At 51.1% G+C, this 14,716-nt stretch overlaps 1 protein-coding gene across 2 annotated transcripts; it reads left to right on the top strand.

Moving 5' to 3' along the window:
• The first annotated feature begins 9,497 nt into the window (after nt 1–9,497).
• Nucleotides 9,498–14,098, top strand: Pcdh8 (protocadherin 8). 2 transcript variants are annotated; one of them, XM_075949662.1, is made up of 3 exons: nt 9,498–12,026; nt 12,495–12,702; nt 13,133–14,098. In XM_075949662.1, the coding sequence occupies exons 1-3, from the start codon at nt 9,693–9,695 to the stop codon at nt 13,507–13,509; spliced, it is 2,919 nt and encodes a 972-aa protein (XP_075805777.1). In that variant the 5' UTR covers nt 9,498–9,692; the 3' UTR covers nt 13,510–14,098. The 2 variants fall into 2 exon arrangements, with proteins under 2 accessions (XP_075805777.1, XP_075805775.1); XM_075949660.1 differs by having other exon boundaries at nt 9,498–12,317.
• Nucleotides 14,099–14,716: the final 618 nt, after the last annotated feature.

The following is a 14,716-nucleotide window of genomic DNA, read 5'->3' as shown; positions in this document are numbered from 1 at the left end:
TCACCAAATTCCAACAAAATCCCCCAGGAGGTTTGATGGAAAGGTGTGCAATCTCCCATACATTGAATATTGTTCCCTCCTTCCAGCTCCCATCCAAGGAGGATTCAGAGCCCGGCAGGGCCCCTGACCACTGAGGGAACAGAAGTCACCCAGCCGCCATGTTCTGACAGTTTGTCATACTATTCTTCCCTGTGGGGGCGCGGGTCCCTCCATCTCACCCTCTTCTCAGTCCCCTGAGACCAGAGACCACTATACAAAGCTCCTAAAGAAAAGCAAAGCAAGATTGATGCCCTGTGGACAGCTATGCCAGGAAGGGCTCGAGGTTCAATGAAAAGAGAAGTTCGTTCTTCCCTGCCTCTGGTTCCCACACTGGACACCCAAAGGGAGCTGGGGCCAAAGCAACAGGAATTCAGCCTTTGTCCATCCCCTGACACAAATGATCTGCCACACTCCCCTAATCTCATGAGCCCAGCGTTCTCACCTGGCCTACTCAAAATTTTTCTAGAAGTATCCCAGGCCTTCTTGGGCTAACCCACGATTCATGCCATCCTGTCAAAGAGAAGTTGGACTCAAACAAGGATACAAAATGCGTTATGGGAGGGGACCACTCATTTAAATATCACCCAGGAAGGACCCTGTCTCCTCCTCTGGCCTCCTGCCCCTGTGCAATTTTTCCACATTTGCCCCTGTTAACACAAGCCATGTCTGAGGTCTGGAGGCTGGGTCATTCTGGTAAGAAATCATAAATTAGTATTAACACTTATGGCTGTTTATAGACACCATTTCTGTCCGGGGAAGCTGGGGCCTGCAGCAGGGTTATAGGACTTCTGGGGGCTGTGGAGCAATGCGTGTAAGAAGGATTTCATCTGAGCTCCCTGAGAGGCTTCATAGACCAAAGCACCTCTGAAGGACAAAGAGACAACTGTAAAATTACCTGGAAATAAATGCTGCTAAAGTGGTCAGAAGGAATCCAGAGTGAGGGAATTCAGAGGGTGGGAAGTAATCTATCAGCTTTTTTTTTTTTCTGATTTGGACTTTTTTTTTCCAAGGCTACAGCCTGTCATTGTGCAGTTTATCAGCCATCACTCCATCTCGATACTGGGTGACGTGAGATCAATGGCCTAAAACTGTTCTCAGATCAACGATAAAATTTATAGCACCAGCCCTGCGTGGACCTCGTTTGGGGGTTTAATGCTGAGGCTGCCGTGTGGACTTCATTTCCATTTCAAAAGTGGATTGTGATCCACTTGGAGCATGAGCGTTGAAGTCACAGATGCAAGCAGTCAGAAGTCCCCTGAACTTACCCAGAACAAAGATTGGGGGACTGGGGGGAGTAACTAGTAATGATTAAAATTCTCTCTGTCCTGGAAATGCTCCCTCCTTCTGATTTAGGTCATTTTAAGTCTTGCGAAATTTATTAATAAGGAAACCCTAAATTTGTAGCAACACGTTTTACTCCCTGAAAGCAATTAATCCATTCAATTTATTGAACTCTAGAACTCCAGCACACAGTTTAAGCAGAGATTTGTGTTTCATTCCCTCCTCGTCCTCGCTGAGGGCTCCTTTGATTATCCACAGCCTTTTTTCCTGCCATAAACTACATAATCTGTCTAATTCTGACTCAGAATGTCCACGAACCATAAACCAGGCCTCGCTGGCCCATGCCCCACCCTCTCCAGCCGAAATCATTCAGAAAAAAAAATCTTAATTTCCCACGTTCCTCCCCACATTCCTTCACTGAATGGACTTTTAAGAATACTACAAGACCATAATTAGCCATGGAGTACCTGAACCCACCCTACTCCTTGTCCTTGATAGACGACCAACACAGACACACTGAGATAAAGGTTTCACCCTAGCTGAGAACGAAGAACTCTTAACTTGCAAAGCAGATGAGAACTTTCTCTCCCACCCCAGCCTACTGTGTGTCTGCCCCAAAACTAAATGAGAGGAGGCTCTCGGACCTGGATTCTCTGGAGGGTATGTGATGAGTGGGCTTCTTGGGCAGCTGCTCCTGCTCTGCTTGGATTGATTGAAGGGCAAGGATTTATACTAGGAAGCCCAATGTTCTGCTTCTGCTCTCTGACGAGCAGATGCCAGTGCGGAGCATCCTTCAGCCCCCTGAGTCTCTTAGGGCTTGGCCTTACCTCTAGCAAACGAGTCACTGTTTGGGGCTGCGCTATACTCTTCTTCCAGGTGGGAGTTTAAACCTTCTCTTCCACTTCCCTTTAACCCAATGAGCCTTGTTACTGATTTCAGGGACTGCATCCCTGAAACAGCTCCTTATGGCACAAAACCCCAATTCTTCAACGTGGCACACAAAGTGCCTACCCCATTCCCCTTGCCACTGCACCTGCCAACTTCCCTCACAGGTCCCACACTCCAGCCTCAGTCCTTGGCACATTTCCATGTTCCTCCTACATAGAACACCCTTCTCGTCTCCACCTCTTCCCTCTCCTTTTACCCCTAGTTTATGTCCATGAACATCACCTCTCCCTTCTAGGTTTCCCAGGCTCCCTCTTAACCTCCCTCACTTCTGGGCTCCAACAGCATGCCTGCAGCACTGTTCTTAGACCCTGAGATACATCTCCAAGTAGTCTCCTCTTCTGTAAGGAGACGCCTGTGACCATCAGCCTTGTGAACCCTCATCTCAGAATGTCTTGTACCCAATTTGTTACAGGTAACAACTGACGTGGATAAACTGATTTTATCCAAAGTGAAGTCAGAGTTCCTTGACTTTCTCTTAATGCCCCCTTTATTTGTGTGTTTATGTATGTGTATGGGCATGTACATATGTGTGCATGTATGTATGTATGTAACGCGTGTATGTAAGCAAGGGTGCTGAGGACAACAGACGTTGACGTCAGGTGTCTTCCTCCACTGCTCCCCACCTAATTTTTTTAAGATAAGATCTCTCTACTGCTTGCTGAGTAGACATACTTTTGATTTATTTATTCAGCCAAAATTTACTGTGTGTCTATTGTATGCTTGATGTTCCTTTTGTGCCAGGTATAGAGTAGGGAAAAAAAAGAAACACTATATAAAGCCCTCTGGTGTGTAGATTGTTTTGATTTATGAGCAAGCAAAATCAAATTTCTTTATTTATTTTGATACTTTATTAAACATTGAAAGTTTTGTCTAATATATTTTGATTATATTAACTCCCAACTCCTCCCGTAACTCCTGTCACAGATGTATCTGCACCTCCATCCTTCCTCAAGTACATGGCCCCTTCTAGTGAGTTGTTTGAAGTTTAACAGCCCATTGGCTATTCCAATTTTTTTTTTTTTTGGTTTTTCGAGACAGGGTTTCTCTGTGGTTTTGGAGCCTGTCCTGGAACTAGCCCTTGTAGACCAGGCTGGTCTCGAACTCACAGAGATCCGCCTGCCTCTGCCTCCCAAGTGTTGGGATTAAACGCGTGCGCCACCACCGCCCGGCTGGCTACTCCAATTTGTGATGCCCACATATCAAAAAGCCCATCCCCTGGAACCTGGTCCTTCTACCAGGGCCACACTCTTACAGAAAATCCAAATACACTGCCGTGGAAAGAATCTTCTGTTGCTTGCTTTCTTAGAAACAGTCATCTGCATCTACACCCGCATCCCGGGAACACAAACTCTGCAGTTTTGTTTTCCATCCTCACTCAGCCTGTGCTGTGGCGTTAGGCGCCTTATTGTCTTGTCTTATCCATAAAATAGTATCTTATTTCTCAAATGATCGTGTGAGGTTTAAAGGACAAAATGTACCTGTGTTGCTGTGCATTTAATAAAAATAATTTTATTTAACTTTAAAAACAAAAAAAAAACAAGATCTCTCTTGGATCTAGAGCTGACTGTTTTGACTAAAGTAGCCATCCTTCGAACTTCAGAGTTACACCTGTTTCCTCCCCTCCCCCCCCCCCCGCTATTATGCAGCTTCCACTTTGGCGCTGAGGATCGGAACTCAGGGCCTCATGTTTGCATGGTAAGCACTTTACCAACTAAACCGACTCCCCATCTCCTACAGATGTCCTTTCTCTGCTCCAGGATGCTTCATTGCATTTGATTTTTATGTCTCCTTAGGCACCTTTTAGATTCTCGGGTTCTCCTTCTCTTTGATGACCTTGACAGTCTTGAGGAATATTGATCAGTTTTTTGTAGACTATCCTTCAGTTGGGGTTTGTGCAATATGCTTCTCATGACTGGACTAGGTTTATCTAGTTCTAAGGAAGACTACAGACATAAAGGACCATTTTCATCACATCGTATCTAAGGTGTATACCATCAACATAACCTGTTACTTTGATGTTGACTGTCTTACTTGGATTTTTCCGATTGCTGTAATAAAATATGAGCAAAAGCAACTTGAGGAGAAAGTAGTTTGTTTCATTTTTTTCTTTCATATCAGTTCATCATCAAAGAAAGTCGGATCAAAATCCAGGACGTAGGAGCTGATGCAGAGGCTATAGAGGAGTTCTGTGTTCTGACTTGTTCCTTGTGACTTGCTTAGCCTGCCTCCTTATAGAACCCAGGACCACTATCCGAGGGGTGGGCAACACCCACAGTGAGCTGGGTTCTCCCACTTCAGTCACTAATGAAGAAAATTATCTACAGGCTTGCCTACAGCCGGATCTTACAAAGGCATTATCTCAATTGAGGTGCTCTCCTATCAGATGACTCTAGCTTGTGTCGAGCTGACACAAAAACTAGCCAGCAAGCTGACCTTTATTGCCTGTTTGCAATTGTAGATAAGGAATGTCTCTACTCTCTTCTCTCCGTCATTTATTTATATTGCACTGGGTTGTTTGTCCCTTAATTTCTGTCCTCATAGCGCGTGTCACTGAGTCTGAGACTCGATAGCAGATGAGCATGGCATAGGCTGACTTTGTCACCTGAAAACTCACACTCTGAGAGGTCAACCCTGAAGTACCACAAAATGCAACTGTGTTAGAGACAGGACCTCTAAAGAGGAAATTAAAATTAGAAGAGGTTACCAGGGACTGCTTATGCGCACAGAGAGAAGACCACATGAGGTCATGTGGAGAGACGGCCATCTACAAGTCAAGAAGGGAAACCTTTGACCTTGAACTTGATCATGGACTTATTGCCTGCAAAAGCAGGAGAAAGCACATTTCTGTTCTTTTCAGCACTTGGTGGGCCGTGTTTTATTGTGGCAGCTCCGGCAGGTCTATGACAAGAGGAGGCACAGGACCAAGCATTTTTCACAGGAGGCCGCCTGCTGTTCTGTGACATCCCAGAATGGAAAGTCTTTTACTACTCAGCAACCAGGGCTAGCTGCTCATCAAATAACTACGTGCATCTGCTTTCAATTATGATAAGATGACTTTTTTAGAACTAGGTACCGGAAAAGTTCTACTGATACCTTTAGTTACGGTCTGATTTCAACTAGAGAAGACTTCCCATAGCAAGAGGCCAGGAAAGTTGCTCGGATTCCCACAAGATCATCTTCTCCTTTAACAGACTGTGCACCACTGTAATCTACTATTTCCGGAGAATGAGAAGCAAAGAAGCAAACCAGAAATGGATCTCTCTTTCTTTTTCCCTTTCTTCCTTCCCTCTTCCTCCTTTCTCTTTTTCTGTCCTGAACAAATCCCTCACCTGTAAGAGCAGCTGCTGCACAGTCTCCGATATTTTCCCCTGTGGTTTGAAGGGAAATAACATGTGTTATTTCCTGGTGGTATGTCATCTCACACAGATCTCAAGACAGTCTTTGCAGGTTTCATCTTATGCCCTTTTTAATAGATGGCAAGACAAAGACACAAAGACATCAGGTAGTGTGCCCTGGGACACACAACATATCAGTGGTTTCTCGATGATGGTGAGATTGGAGCCCAAGCATAGTGGCCTGTTACAAAAACCCTGCACTACTTCCTGCCAGGTAAAGTGCCTCCCACAGAGTTTCCCACCACACAAAAACACAGAAGGATGGGTGACCAAGGCCTGGAAGTGTCCCAGAGTTTGAGAGCATCTGGCATTGGGATTAGTCCAAAAATCGCCCCTTAAACATCAGTTACTGCCCCATTGTTTGACTGCTGAGACGCAACCATGTTATGGAGAATGCTGTTCTTTGGTTTAGCATAAAAAACCCATTATGGTGCATTGACAGCGAGAGAAATTAGAGCGAGCATTTGTGTGGACGTCTCCACATGTCAATCTGAGTAAAACTCAGAGATTCGGGAGCTCTAAGAGATTTTCACAAATGGTTTCATTTGTTCTTTGTGGCAGAACACTAGCTGCACACGTCCCTGGGAGATTTAACCAGTGGATGAGCTTGTGGGGAGAAAGCACATGGACCCTGGGTTTTGTTGTTGTTGTTTAAGATAAAATGTTAGGAAATAGCCCCTCTCTCTACCCACCCGTAGAGTTACACTTTCCAGCGAAGTCTAGTTCCCTTTCCTGGCAGATATAATCCTAATTAAAAATAAATTACATGCCGTACAGAACTTGAAATGGAAAAGATAATCCTATTACATATGAGAATATATCCTGACTTTCTTTCCCTCTAAACTGTGGGAGATAGCGGATCAGGCTGAGCCCCCCATTGTCACCGCTTTGAAAACTTTCCTAGAGCCCTAATCCGTCACGTGATGCCAGTGTCAGTCCCGGGGTCTGCACGCGAGCTTCACAATGCCGGCATTAGGCGCGGTAACAGAAACCCTGCTCGCCGAGCCGGCGACATTTGCATCCCGAAAAAACTCAACCATTGTGGGGCAGTGTTTGTTCTCAGGATTGCCAGACAGTTGCAGGCGAAGTTGCTAAAACCGAAAGAAAGGGGCTCCTTGGAGACCTTTTGGCATGATTACCAGGAGATCTGGGCAGCTTTTGTGGGTGGATCCGCCCTGGGGACTTGTTCCCCCCTCCCTTCGATGTCAGCCCTCCCCCGACTTTCTCCAGCCCTCGCCCCCTGGACATTTCTCTTCCGCGGGGAGTCGCAGTGTCTGCCGATGCGCTGCTTTAAATCGTATTTCCATTATTTGGCGAGGCAGCAGGAGCTCCCTGCTCGCGTGCCTTCACACCTGGACCTCCAGCCCGGCCAGGCCCTTGCTCAAGGGCTGCATGCTGCTCGGTGCTCGCAGCAGTCCTGGCCGCAGCCCCAGGATCCACTCGCGGCTTCCCCTTGCCTCAGTAGCTGCCACTTCCGAGCTGCAGAGGCTCCGGCAGCAGACAATAGTCTTTGAACCTGGAGCTAACCTCCCCAACAGCTCCTGCCGCGGCTGAGCTTTTAGCTTACTTTCTCTGCCCTTTAGCTCTTTCCAAACACTTCATTTCATCCTTTGAGGGGGAAAAGGGGGAAGGGGAGGACGTGCACGGGGCAGGGTACAGACTTAGATCTCCCGCGATTCAACCTGGAATCTCAGTGTCCGATTACAGAATCGTGGTGGAGACCCACCTCATGCCCCTTCCCGTGTCCAGGCCGCGGTGTTCTGGACTGGGTAGCGCTTGTACCTGGGACACCGAGTTCCCGGATTATTCCTGCAGCCAGCGGCGGAGATCAGAGGCTGCTGTCCATCATCTGGGTTCTGAACACATTCCGGGCTGTGCCCGAGCAAGGCCGTGATGGAAGAACTGGAAAAGCCAACGGTCAAGCAGGGGCCCAGACCAGGGTGTCCTGGGGTTCTAAAGAAGATTGAGCATTATTCTTGGACAAGAGCAGGGTGAGAACCAGAAACTAAAATGATACTTGAGAAGTAGAGGGAAAGATTAGAAATTAGGGTCCTGTAGGAGTTTTGCCCTTCTTACGTCCCCAAGCGACTGCAGACATCAGGCCTCACTGTCTGCAAGTGCCAGGATTGGAAGATGGAGGAGATGAAGGAAGCCCCAAACTGCACACCGACCTCCACCTTAACTTCATACATAAAGGTGTTTATTTACTGATGGCTAAGATTGTGTTTTCTGCTCCCAAGCAATTGCAAACATCCCTCTCTCTTGTTCACCCCACTGCCCACCCAGACCTTCTCCCAGTTGCTCTCTTAGTCTGGGTTGAACCTCTGATCCCCTTGTGAAAGCACTCCAAATGAGTCTAAAGGGAAAAGACTTGAAAAGGTCCTTACGGACGGACTAAGACCCAGGAGTGCAACCTGCCTACCAAGCTCATGGCCTTCTTTCCTTATTCAAGTGTGTGACTTGTGTCTGTAACTCTTCCTCCTGCCTTTGTATTTACAGTGTCTGGTCAATAGAGCCCTCCAGTAGGAATCAATAAGAAACAGTCTTGTTCCAGGTTGGCCCAGCTCCAGGCCCTTCCACTACGGGAGTGGGGTGGGGGGATACCTTTGTAGGCAGCTCGAGGACCCACCCAGGGGGAGGAGGCACTACCGAAGTTCCCCACTTTCATAGGCAGATGGTTAAGTTACCCCCGGGTTCCCGCCAGGTTTCAACAGCACGCTGTGATTTTGTTCCTCTGTGTTGCTCCCAGAGAGGCCCTCTTAGAACAGAAAGAAAATCCTCTAAATAGGCGGAACAAGGGATCAGGAGGAAAAGGTCTCTAAATGCACTTTTAATACAAACCTGGTATTGTGTGGAATTCAGCGCCCATCACCGTTTAGCCTGAGAGTTATGGCAGTGATTGAGGATGAATAGAGGCGCATAATGGATACATGTGGCGTTTGCTCATTATATTCAAGTTAGCCCAACTCCGCTGTGGAAACTGCTCAACTTTCTCTCCCCCTTAGCTTGTCACAGTGAAATAATACAGACATTGGGGCCTCCAATGGGATCGCCTGCCACGCCATTCTATTTCCACTACTAACGAGGGCTTCATAAGCCTTTGATTCAGACTGATCTCTGAAACCTTTCCAAATCTCCTCGAGCTTATGCTAAATCCTATTTGGAACTTTTTTTTCCTTGCCTGCTAGCACCTAGGGCTTAAGAAAGCCATTTGAACAGTGACATGCATACTAACGTGTATCGTCGAGCTCTTTTCCGAAAGGCAAGTGGCACCAGGGCTCACGCGAGCAAAGCACAATCGCATACACAAATTTGAATAAAATCAATTTTGCTCTATCTTTCAGGCTTCTTCATCAACAGGCTATTCCCAGCACCGTGGGAAGCTGGGAGAGAAGGCTGCAAAGCAAGCGTGGAAGCCTTCAAGATGCAAAATAAAAGGGCGGAGGGGGTAAGATGTGAGATCCGGAGCCTCTGAAGAGAAACCCAGCTTGTTCGCGCTTAGTAAGAGAGAGCGGTTAGCAGAGAAGTCGGGATGCCCGGCGCCCAGTTACCAAAACCATCCGCTTCGTTTACTCCAGAGCCCAGTGCTAACTTATCTACAAGCAAGGTGCTAACAGAAAATGGAAGCAGGAGTTTTTAAAACAAAGAAAAGATTCCCTCATTTTCCTTTCTTATTTTCTCCTCTAAGCCTTTCCACATTGAAAGGATTGTCAGCGGTTGGCGGAGGAGCGGCGCTATGGCTAAGCGGCCATTGGCTGCCCGGTTCCGGTGATTTGCATATCGGCAGCTATAAAGGCGGAGGCGGCGCGCGGCGGCGCAGCTCCAGCCCAGGGACCGGAGGCGGAGGCGCCGAGAGGGCGGGTCCGCGCGTCCTCCGAGCCAGCCCGAGCAGGAGCTGCAGCTCGCAGACTTCACCTACACAGGGCTCGCAAAGAGCGTGCTGCCGGGAGCCTGAGACTCACGCTCCAGTCTGCAAACCGGAGAGGACTCTAGCTTAACCTTTCGGAATAGCACTCGGGGCTTGGCGGCATGAGTCCTGTGAAGCGCTGGGGCAGCCCTTGCCTTTTTCCCTTGCAGCTCTTTAGTCTCTGCTGGGTGCTCTCAGTGGCCCAGAGCAAGACAGTCCGATACAGCACCTTCGAAGAGGATGCCCCTGGCACGGTCATCGGGACCCTTGCAGAGGACCTGCACATGAAAGTGTCTGGAGACACAAGCTTCCGCCTGATGAAGCAATTCAACAGCTCTCTGCTCCGGGTGCGCGAGGGCGACGGGCAACTGACCGTCGGGGACGCGGGCCTGGACCGTGAGCGTCTGTGCGGCCAGGCTCCACAGTGTGTGCTGGCCTTCGATGTGGTCAGCTTCTCCCAGGAGCAGTTCCGACTGGTGCACGTGGAGGTGGAGGTGAGGGATGTCAACGATCATGCGCCCCGCTTTCCCCGAGCCCAGATCCCGGTGGAGGTCTCCGAGAGTGCTCCCGTAGGCACGCGCATCCCCCTGGAGGTGCCTGTGGACGAGGACGTGGGTGCCAACGGGCTGCAGAGTGTTCGTCTGGCCGAGCCTCACAGCCCTTTCCGCGTGGAGCTACAGACGCGCGCGGATGGTGCCCAGTGTGCAGACCTGGTGCTGCTCCAGGAGCTGGACCGCGAGAGTCAGGCTTCCTACAGCCTGGAGCTGGTGGCTCAGGACGGAGGGCGACCGCCACGTTCCGCCACAGCAGCACTCAGTGTGCGCGTGCTAGATGCCAATGACCACAGCCCAGCCTTCCCCCAGGGTGCCGTGGCCGAGGTAGAATTGGCCGAGGACGCACCTGTGGGATCGCTGTTGCTGGACCTGGACGCTGCGGACCCCGACGAGGGTCCCAATGGCGACGTAGTATTCACCTTCGGCGCCCGCACCCCTCCCGAAGCCCGTCACCTCTTCCGGCTCGACCCGCGCTCTGGCCGCCTCACCTTGGCCGGGCAGGTGGACTACGAGCGCCAGGACACATACGAGCTGGACGTGCGGGCTCAAGACCGAGGCCCAGGGCCCCGGACAGCCACTTGCAAGGTCATCGTGCGCATCCGAGACGTCAATGACAACGCTCCCGATATTTCTATCACCCCTCTGGCCGCCCCGGGGGCTCCAGGCGCCTCGCCCTTCGCCGCCGCAGCCGCCGCCGCTGCACTCGGAGGAGCAGACACGGCCTCGTCGGTGGGGCCCGGGACACAGGAAGCCGGCGCCACCTCGCTAGTGCCAGAGGGGGCGGCGCGCGAGAGCCTGGTGGCACTGGTCAGCACCTCGGACAGGGACTCGGGCGCCAACGGGCAGGTGCGCTGCGCCCTCTACGGGCACGAGCACTTCCGGCTGCAGCCGGCCTATGCGGGCAGCTACCTGGTGGTCACCGCGGCGTCTTTGGACCGGGAGCGCATCGCCGAGTACAACCTGACGCTGGTGGCTGAGGACCGTGGCGCGCCCCCTCTGCGCACCGTGAGACCCTACACCGTGCGCGTGGGTGACGAGAACGACAACGCACCTCTCTTCACCAAGCCAGTCTACGAGGTGTCAGTCCGCGAAAACAACCCTCCAGGCGCCTATCTGGCCACAGTGGCCGCCCGCGACCCAGACCTGGGCCGCAATGGTCAGGTCACCTACAGGCTGGTAGAGGCCGAAGTGGGCCGCTCCGGGGAAGCCGTGTCCACTTACGTCTCGGTAGACCCGGCGACCGGGGCCATCTACGCTCTGCGGAGCTTCGACTATGAGACGCTGCGCCAGCTCGACGTGCGCATCCAGGCCAGCGACGGCGGATCCCCCCAGCTTTCCAGCAACGCTCTGGTGCAAGTGCGGGTGCTGGATCAGAACGACCACTCTCCGATCCTCGTGCACCCAGCGCCAGCCAATGGCTCCCTAGAAGTAGCAGTCCCTGGACGGACTGCAAAGGACACAGCTGTGGCGCGCATCCAGGCCCGGGATGCAGACGAAGGTGCCAACGGAGAACTGGCCTTTGATCTCCTGCAGCAGGAGCCACGCGAGGCCTTCTCCATAGGCCGCCGCACGGGGGAGATCGTGCTCACCGGGGACCTCTCACAGGAGACTCCCGGCCGCGTGTTCAGGGCCCTGCTGGTCATATCCGACGGCGGCCGCCCCCCTCTCACCACCACGGCAACCGTCAGTTTCGTGGTCACAGCAGGCGGCGGGCCAGCAGCGCCTGCAAGTGCCGGGAACCAGGAGCACTCCCGGCCACCTGGCTCTCGCCTCGCACCGTCGGGGCCTTCGCTGCAGTGGGACACGCCGCTGATCGTCATCATCGTGTTAGCCGGGAGCTGCACGCTGCTGCTTGCCGCCATCATCGCCATCGCCACCACCTGCAACCGCCGCAAGAAGGAGGTGCGCAAAGGGGGGGCCCTCCGGGAAGAGCGGCCCGGGGCGGCGGGCGGCGGAGCCTCGGCCCCTGGCTCCCCGGAGGAGACCGCCCGGGGAGCTGGGCCCAGGCCCAACATGTTCGACGTGCTCACCTTCCCTGGCAGCGGCAAAGCGCCCTTTGGCAGCCCCGCGGCCGACGCGCCCCCGCCCGCGGTCGCCGCGGCCGAAGTGCCGGGCTCGGAGGGCGGCAGCGCCACTGGGGAAAGCGCCTGTCACTTCGAGGGGCAGCAACGGCTCCGAGGCGCGCACGCCGAGGTGAGGCCTTCCTTCGGCTGGGCGCCCCCCTCCGTGCTCCGCGGACAGGCTGGGAGAAGGGAGACAGGAGGGGTAAGGGTGGGCTCTCGCAGGGAGACGCTTAACCTGTCGCACTTGTTTTCTTGTGTCCTGTCCAACCCTCACACCTTCCCCCCCCCCCCCCATTCCCTACTGCAGCCCTACGGTGCCTCTCCGGGCTTCGGGAAGGAGCCTGCGCCCCCTGTGGCGGTTTGGAAGGGCCATTCATTCAACACCATCTCTGGCCGAGAAGCTGAGAAGTTCAGCGGCAAAGACAGCGGAAAAGGAGACAGTGATTTCAATGACAGTGACTCCGACATCAGCGGGGACGCTTTGAAAAAAGACCTCATCAACCACATGCAGAGTGGTGAGGCTACTTCTCCACAGTCCAGGCCAGCGGTCCACCTTTCCTTCCCAACTGCTAGCCTGCTCGAAACCACTGCTCCCAGCCCCTTTCCCTCATCCCTCTCTTCAATATTCCGGCCCCAGCCTGTTAGATGCGATGCTAGCTAGTCATAGAAAGAGGGTATTCTGCTTATTGTGTCTTGTTATTGTTGCTGTCTTACGCGCGCGAGAGCGCACACACACACACACACACACACACACACACACACACACACACACACACACAAAAGAGCTGTGCTTTGCATTATATAAAGTTATCTTTATGAAAAGCATGTGCCTTTAGGATCTTAAACACACCTTCCTCTTCAGCCGCCCCTGATCCTGGCTGACACTCTGCAGACAGAGGCCTATGTGCACTAACCGTAGGAAATTCTTTTTCTTTTTTTCTCTAGGACTGTGGGCATGCACTGCTGAGTGCAAGATCCTGGGCCATTCCGATCGCTGCTGGAGCCCATCCTGTGCCGGACCCAGTGCGCACCCCCCTCCTCACCCACCGGCCCAGATGTCAACCTTCTGTAAGAGCACATCCCTGCCTCGGGATCCTCTGCGCAGGGACAATTACTACCAAGCCCAGCTGCCCAAGACAGTGGGGCTGCAGAGCGTCTATGAGAAAGTGTTGCATAGAGACTATGACAGGACAGTCACTTTGCTCTCCCCTCCCCGTCCAGGGAGGCTCCCAGACCTGCAGGAGATTGGCATACCCCTCTATGAGTCCCCTCCTGGTGGCAGATACGTGTCCCCGAAGAAGGGAGCCAATGAAAATGTGTAATCAATCTTATGCTGCATGTCTTCACACACATATACAGGTCACCCCCAGACGTCCCTAAGTTATTGACCGGTTTCAGTGTTGTACATATAAATATGCAAGACGTGCCTTACAATGAAGTTGTTGGAAGCTCTTTCCAATCACATTGGTACTGTTTGGTATTTGCAAACAAGAAACGTAGTTCATGTAATTTTTATGAAATGTGTGCAGTATTTAATTTTCCTTATCATGCTATTCACTTTAATTTTACGTGTGGCTTGCCATTTTCTTAGTGTTTTTAACCTGTACATTGTGTAATGTAATGTTTGTATATACTGAAATTTTGTTATATTTTTATATAATAAAAGCTAAGTGGAAGTTACTGCCAAAGGATTGTCTGTAAGACAAAAAAATTGGAATTGATTAATGGAATTTTATCTTTCACCAGAAACAACCTAATGTTTAAGAAGTTTTTGCCTTGCCAAGTCTAACAACTTGTAGATCTTGAGTCTGTGGTAGATTTCAAGTTGATGTTATTTAATTACATTTGGTTCTCTGTAAGCCGTGTCCCTTATAAGCACAGTAATAAAGGGTTTGTCATGTATTTGAAGAATCTGCTAATTGCTTTTCATGGAGTTGCCTGAAGTCAGACATTCACAAATAATTTCAGTACCAGAATCAAACCTCCTTTCAAGAGCTAATTATCCAGGCATTGTTGGGGCTTCTGGTGATGCTGAGCCTGTGGGATTTGGGGTATTGCGAAATCTTGCCCAACAACTAAAACATTTGTTGACTTTGTAAAAATATTTATGACTCCATACGCATCTGCTCCCGAGCAAAGTTCCTGCCCTCATTTACCCCTCCAACAAATAGCTATTGAGCATTTACCAAAAAGTGAAGGAAAGCTAAATTTGAGTTATCCATCCACTAATTAAGCAAACATTTGTAGAGGTTTTAGCAGAGCCCAGTAACTCCTTTTGGGACCTGGCCTTGAGTTGAAGAGGATGCAAAACCACTTATCAGGGAGGTTGTATCAAAAAGATGGAGACATGGTGCAGTGCTGGGCTGCTCGCTCTGGGCTTGATTCCCTGGACCACAGCAAAAGGGAGGGCAAGCGGGGACACACACTGTGGGTGGAATGATGTAACGCCAAGGATTTGCTTTACCATATTCAGCAGAAAAGACCGTGGAACTATATGAAGCCAAACTGTCAGTGGAGGCATGGGTACAT

This window comes from Microtus pennsylvanicus, chromosome 15, assembly GCF_037038515.1.
Source record: "Microtus pennsylvanicus isolate mMicPen1 chromosome 15, mMicPen1.hap1, whole genome shotgun sequence".
Classification (NCBI taxonomy): Eukaryota; Metazoa; Chordata; class Mammalia; order Rodentia; family Cricetidae; genus Microtus; species Microtus pennsylvanicus.
Note: the sequence above shows the minus strand (reverse complement) of the source record. Positions and strands in the feature narration are given on the sequence as shown.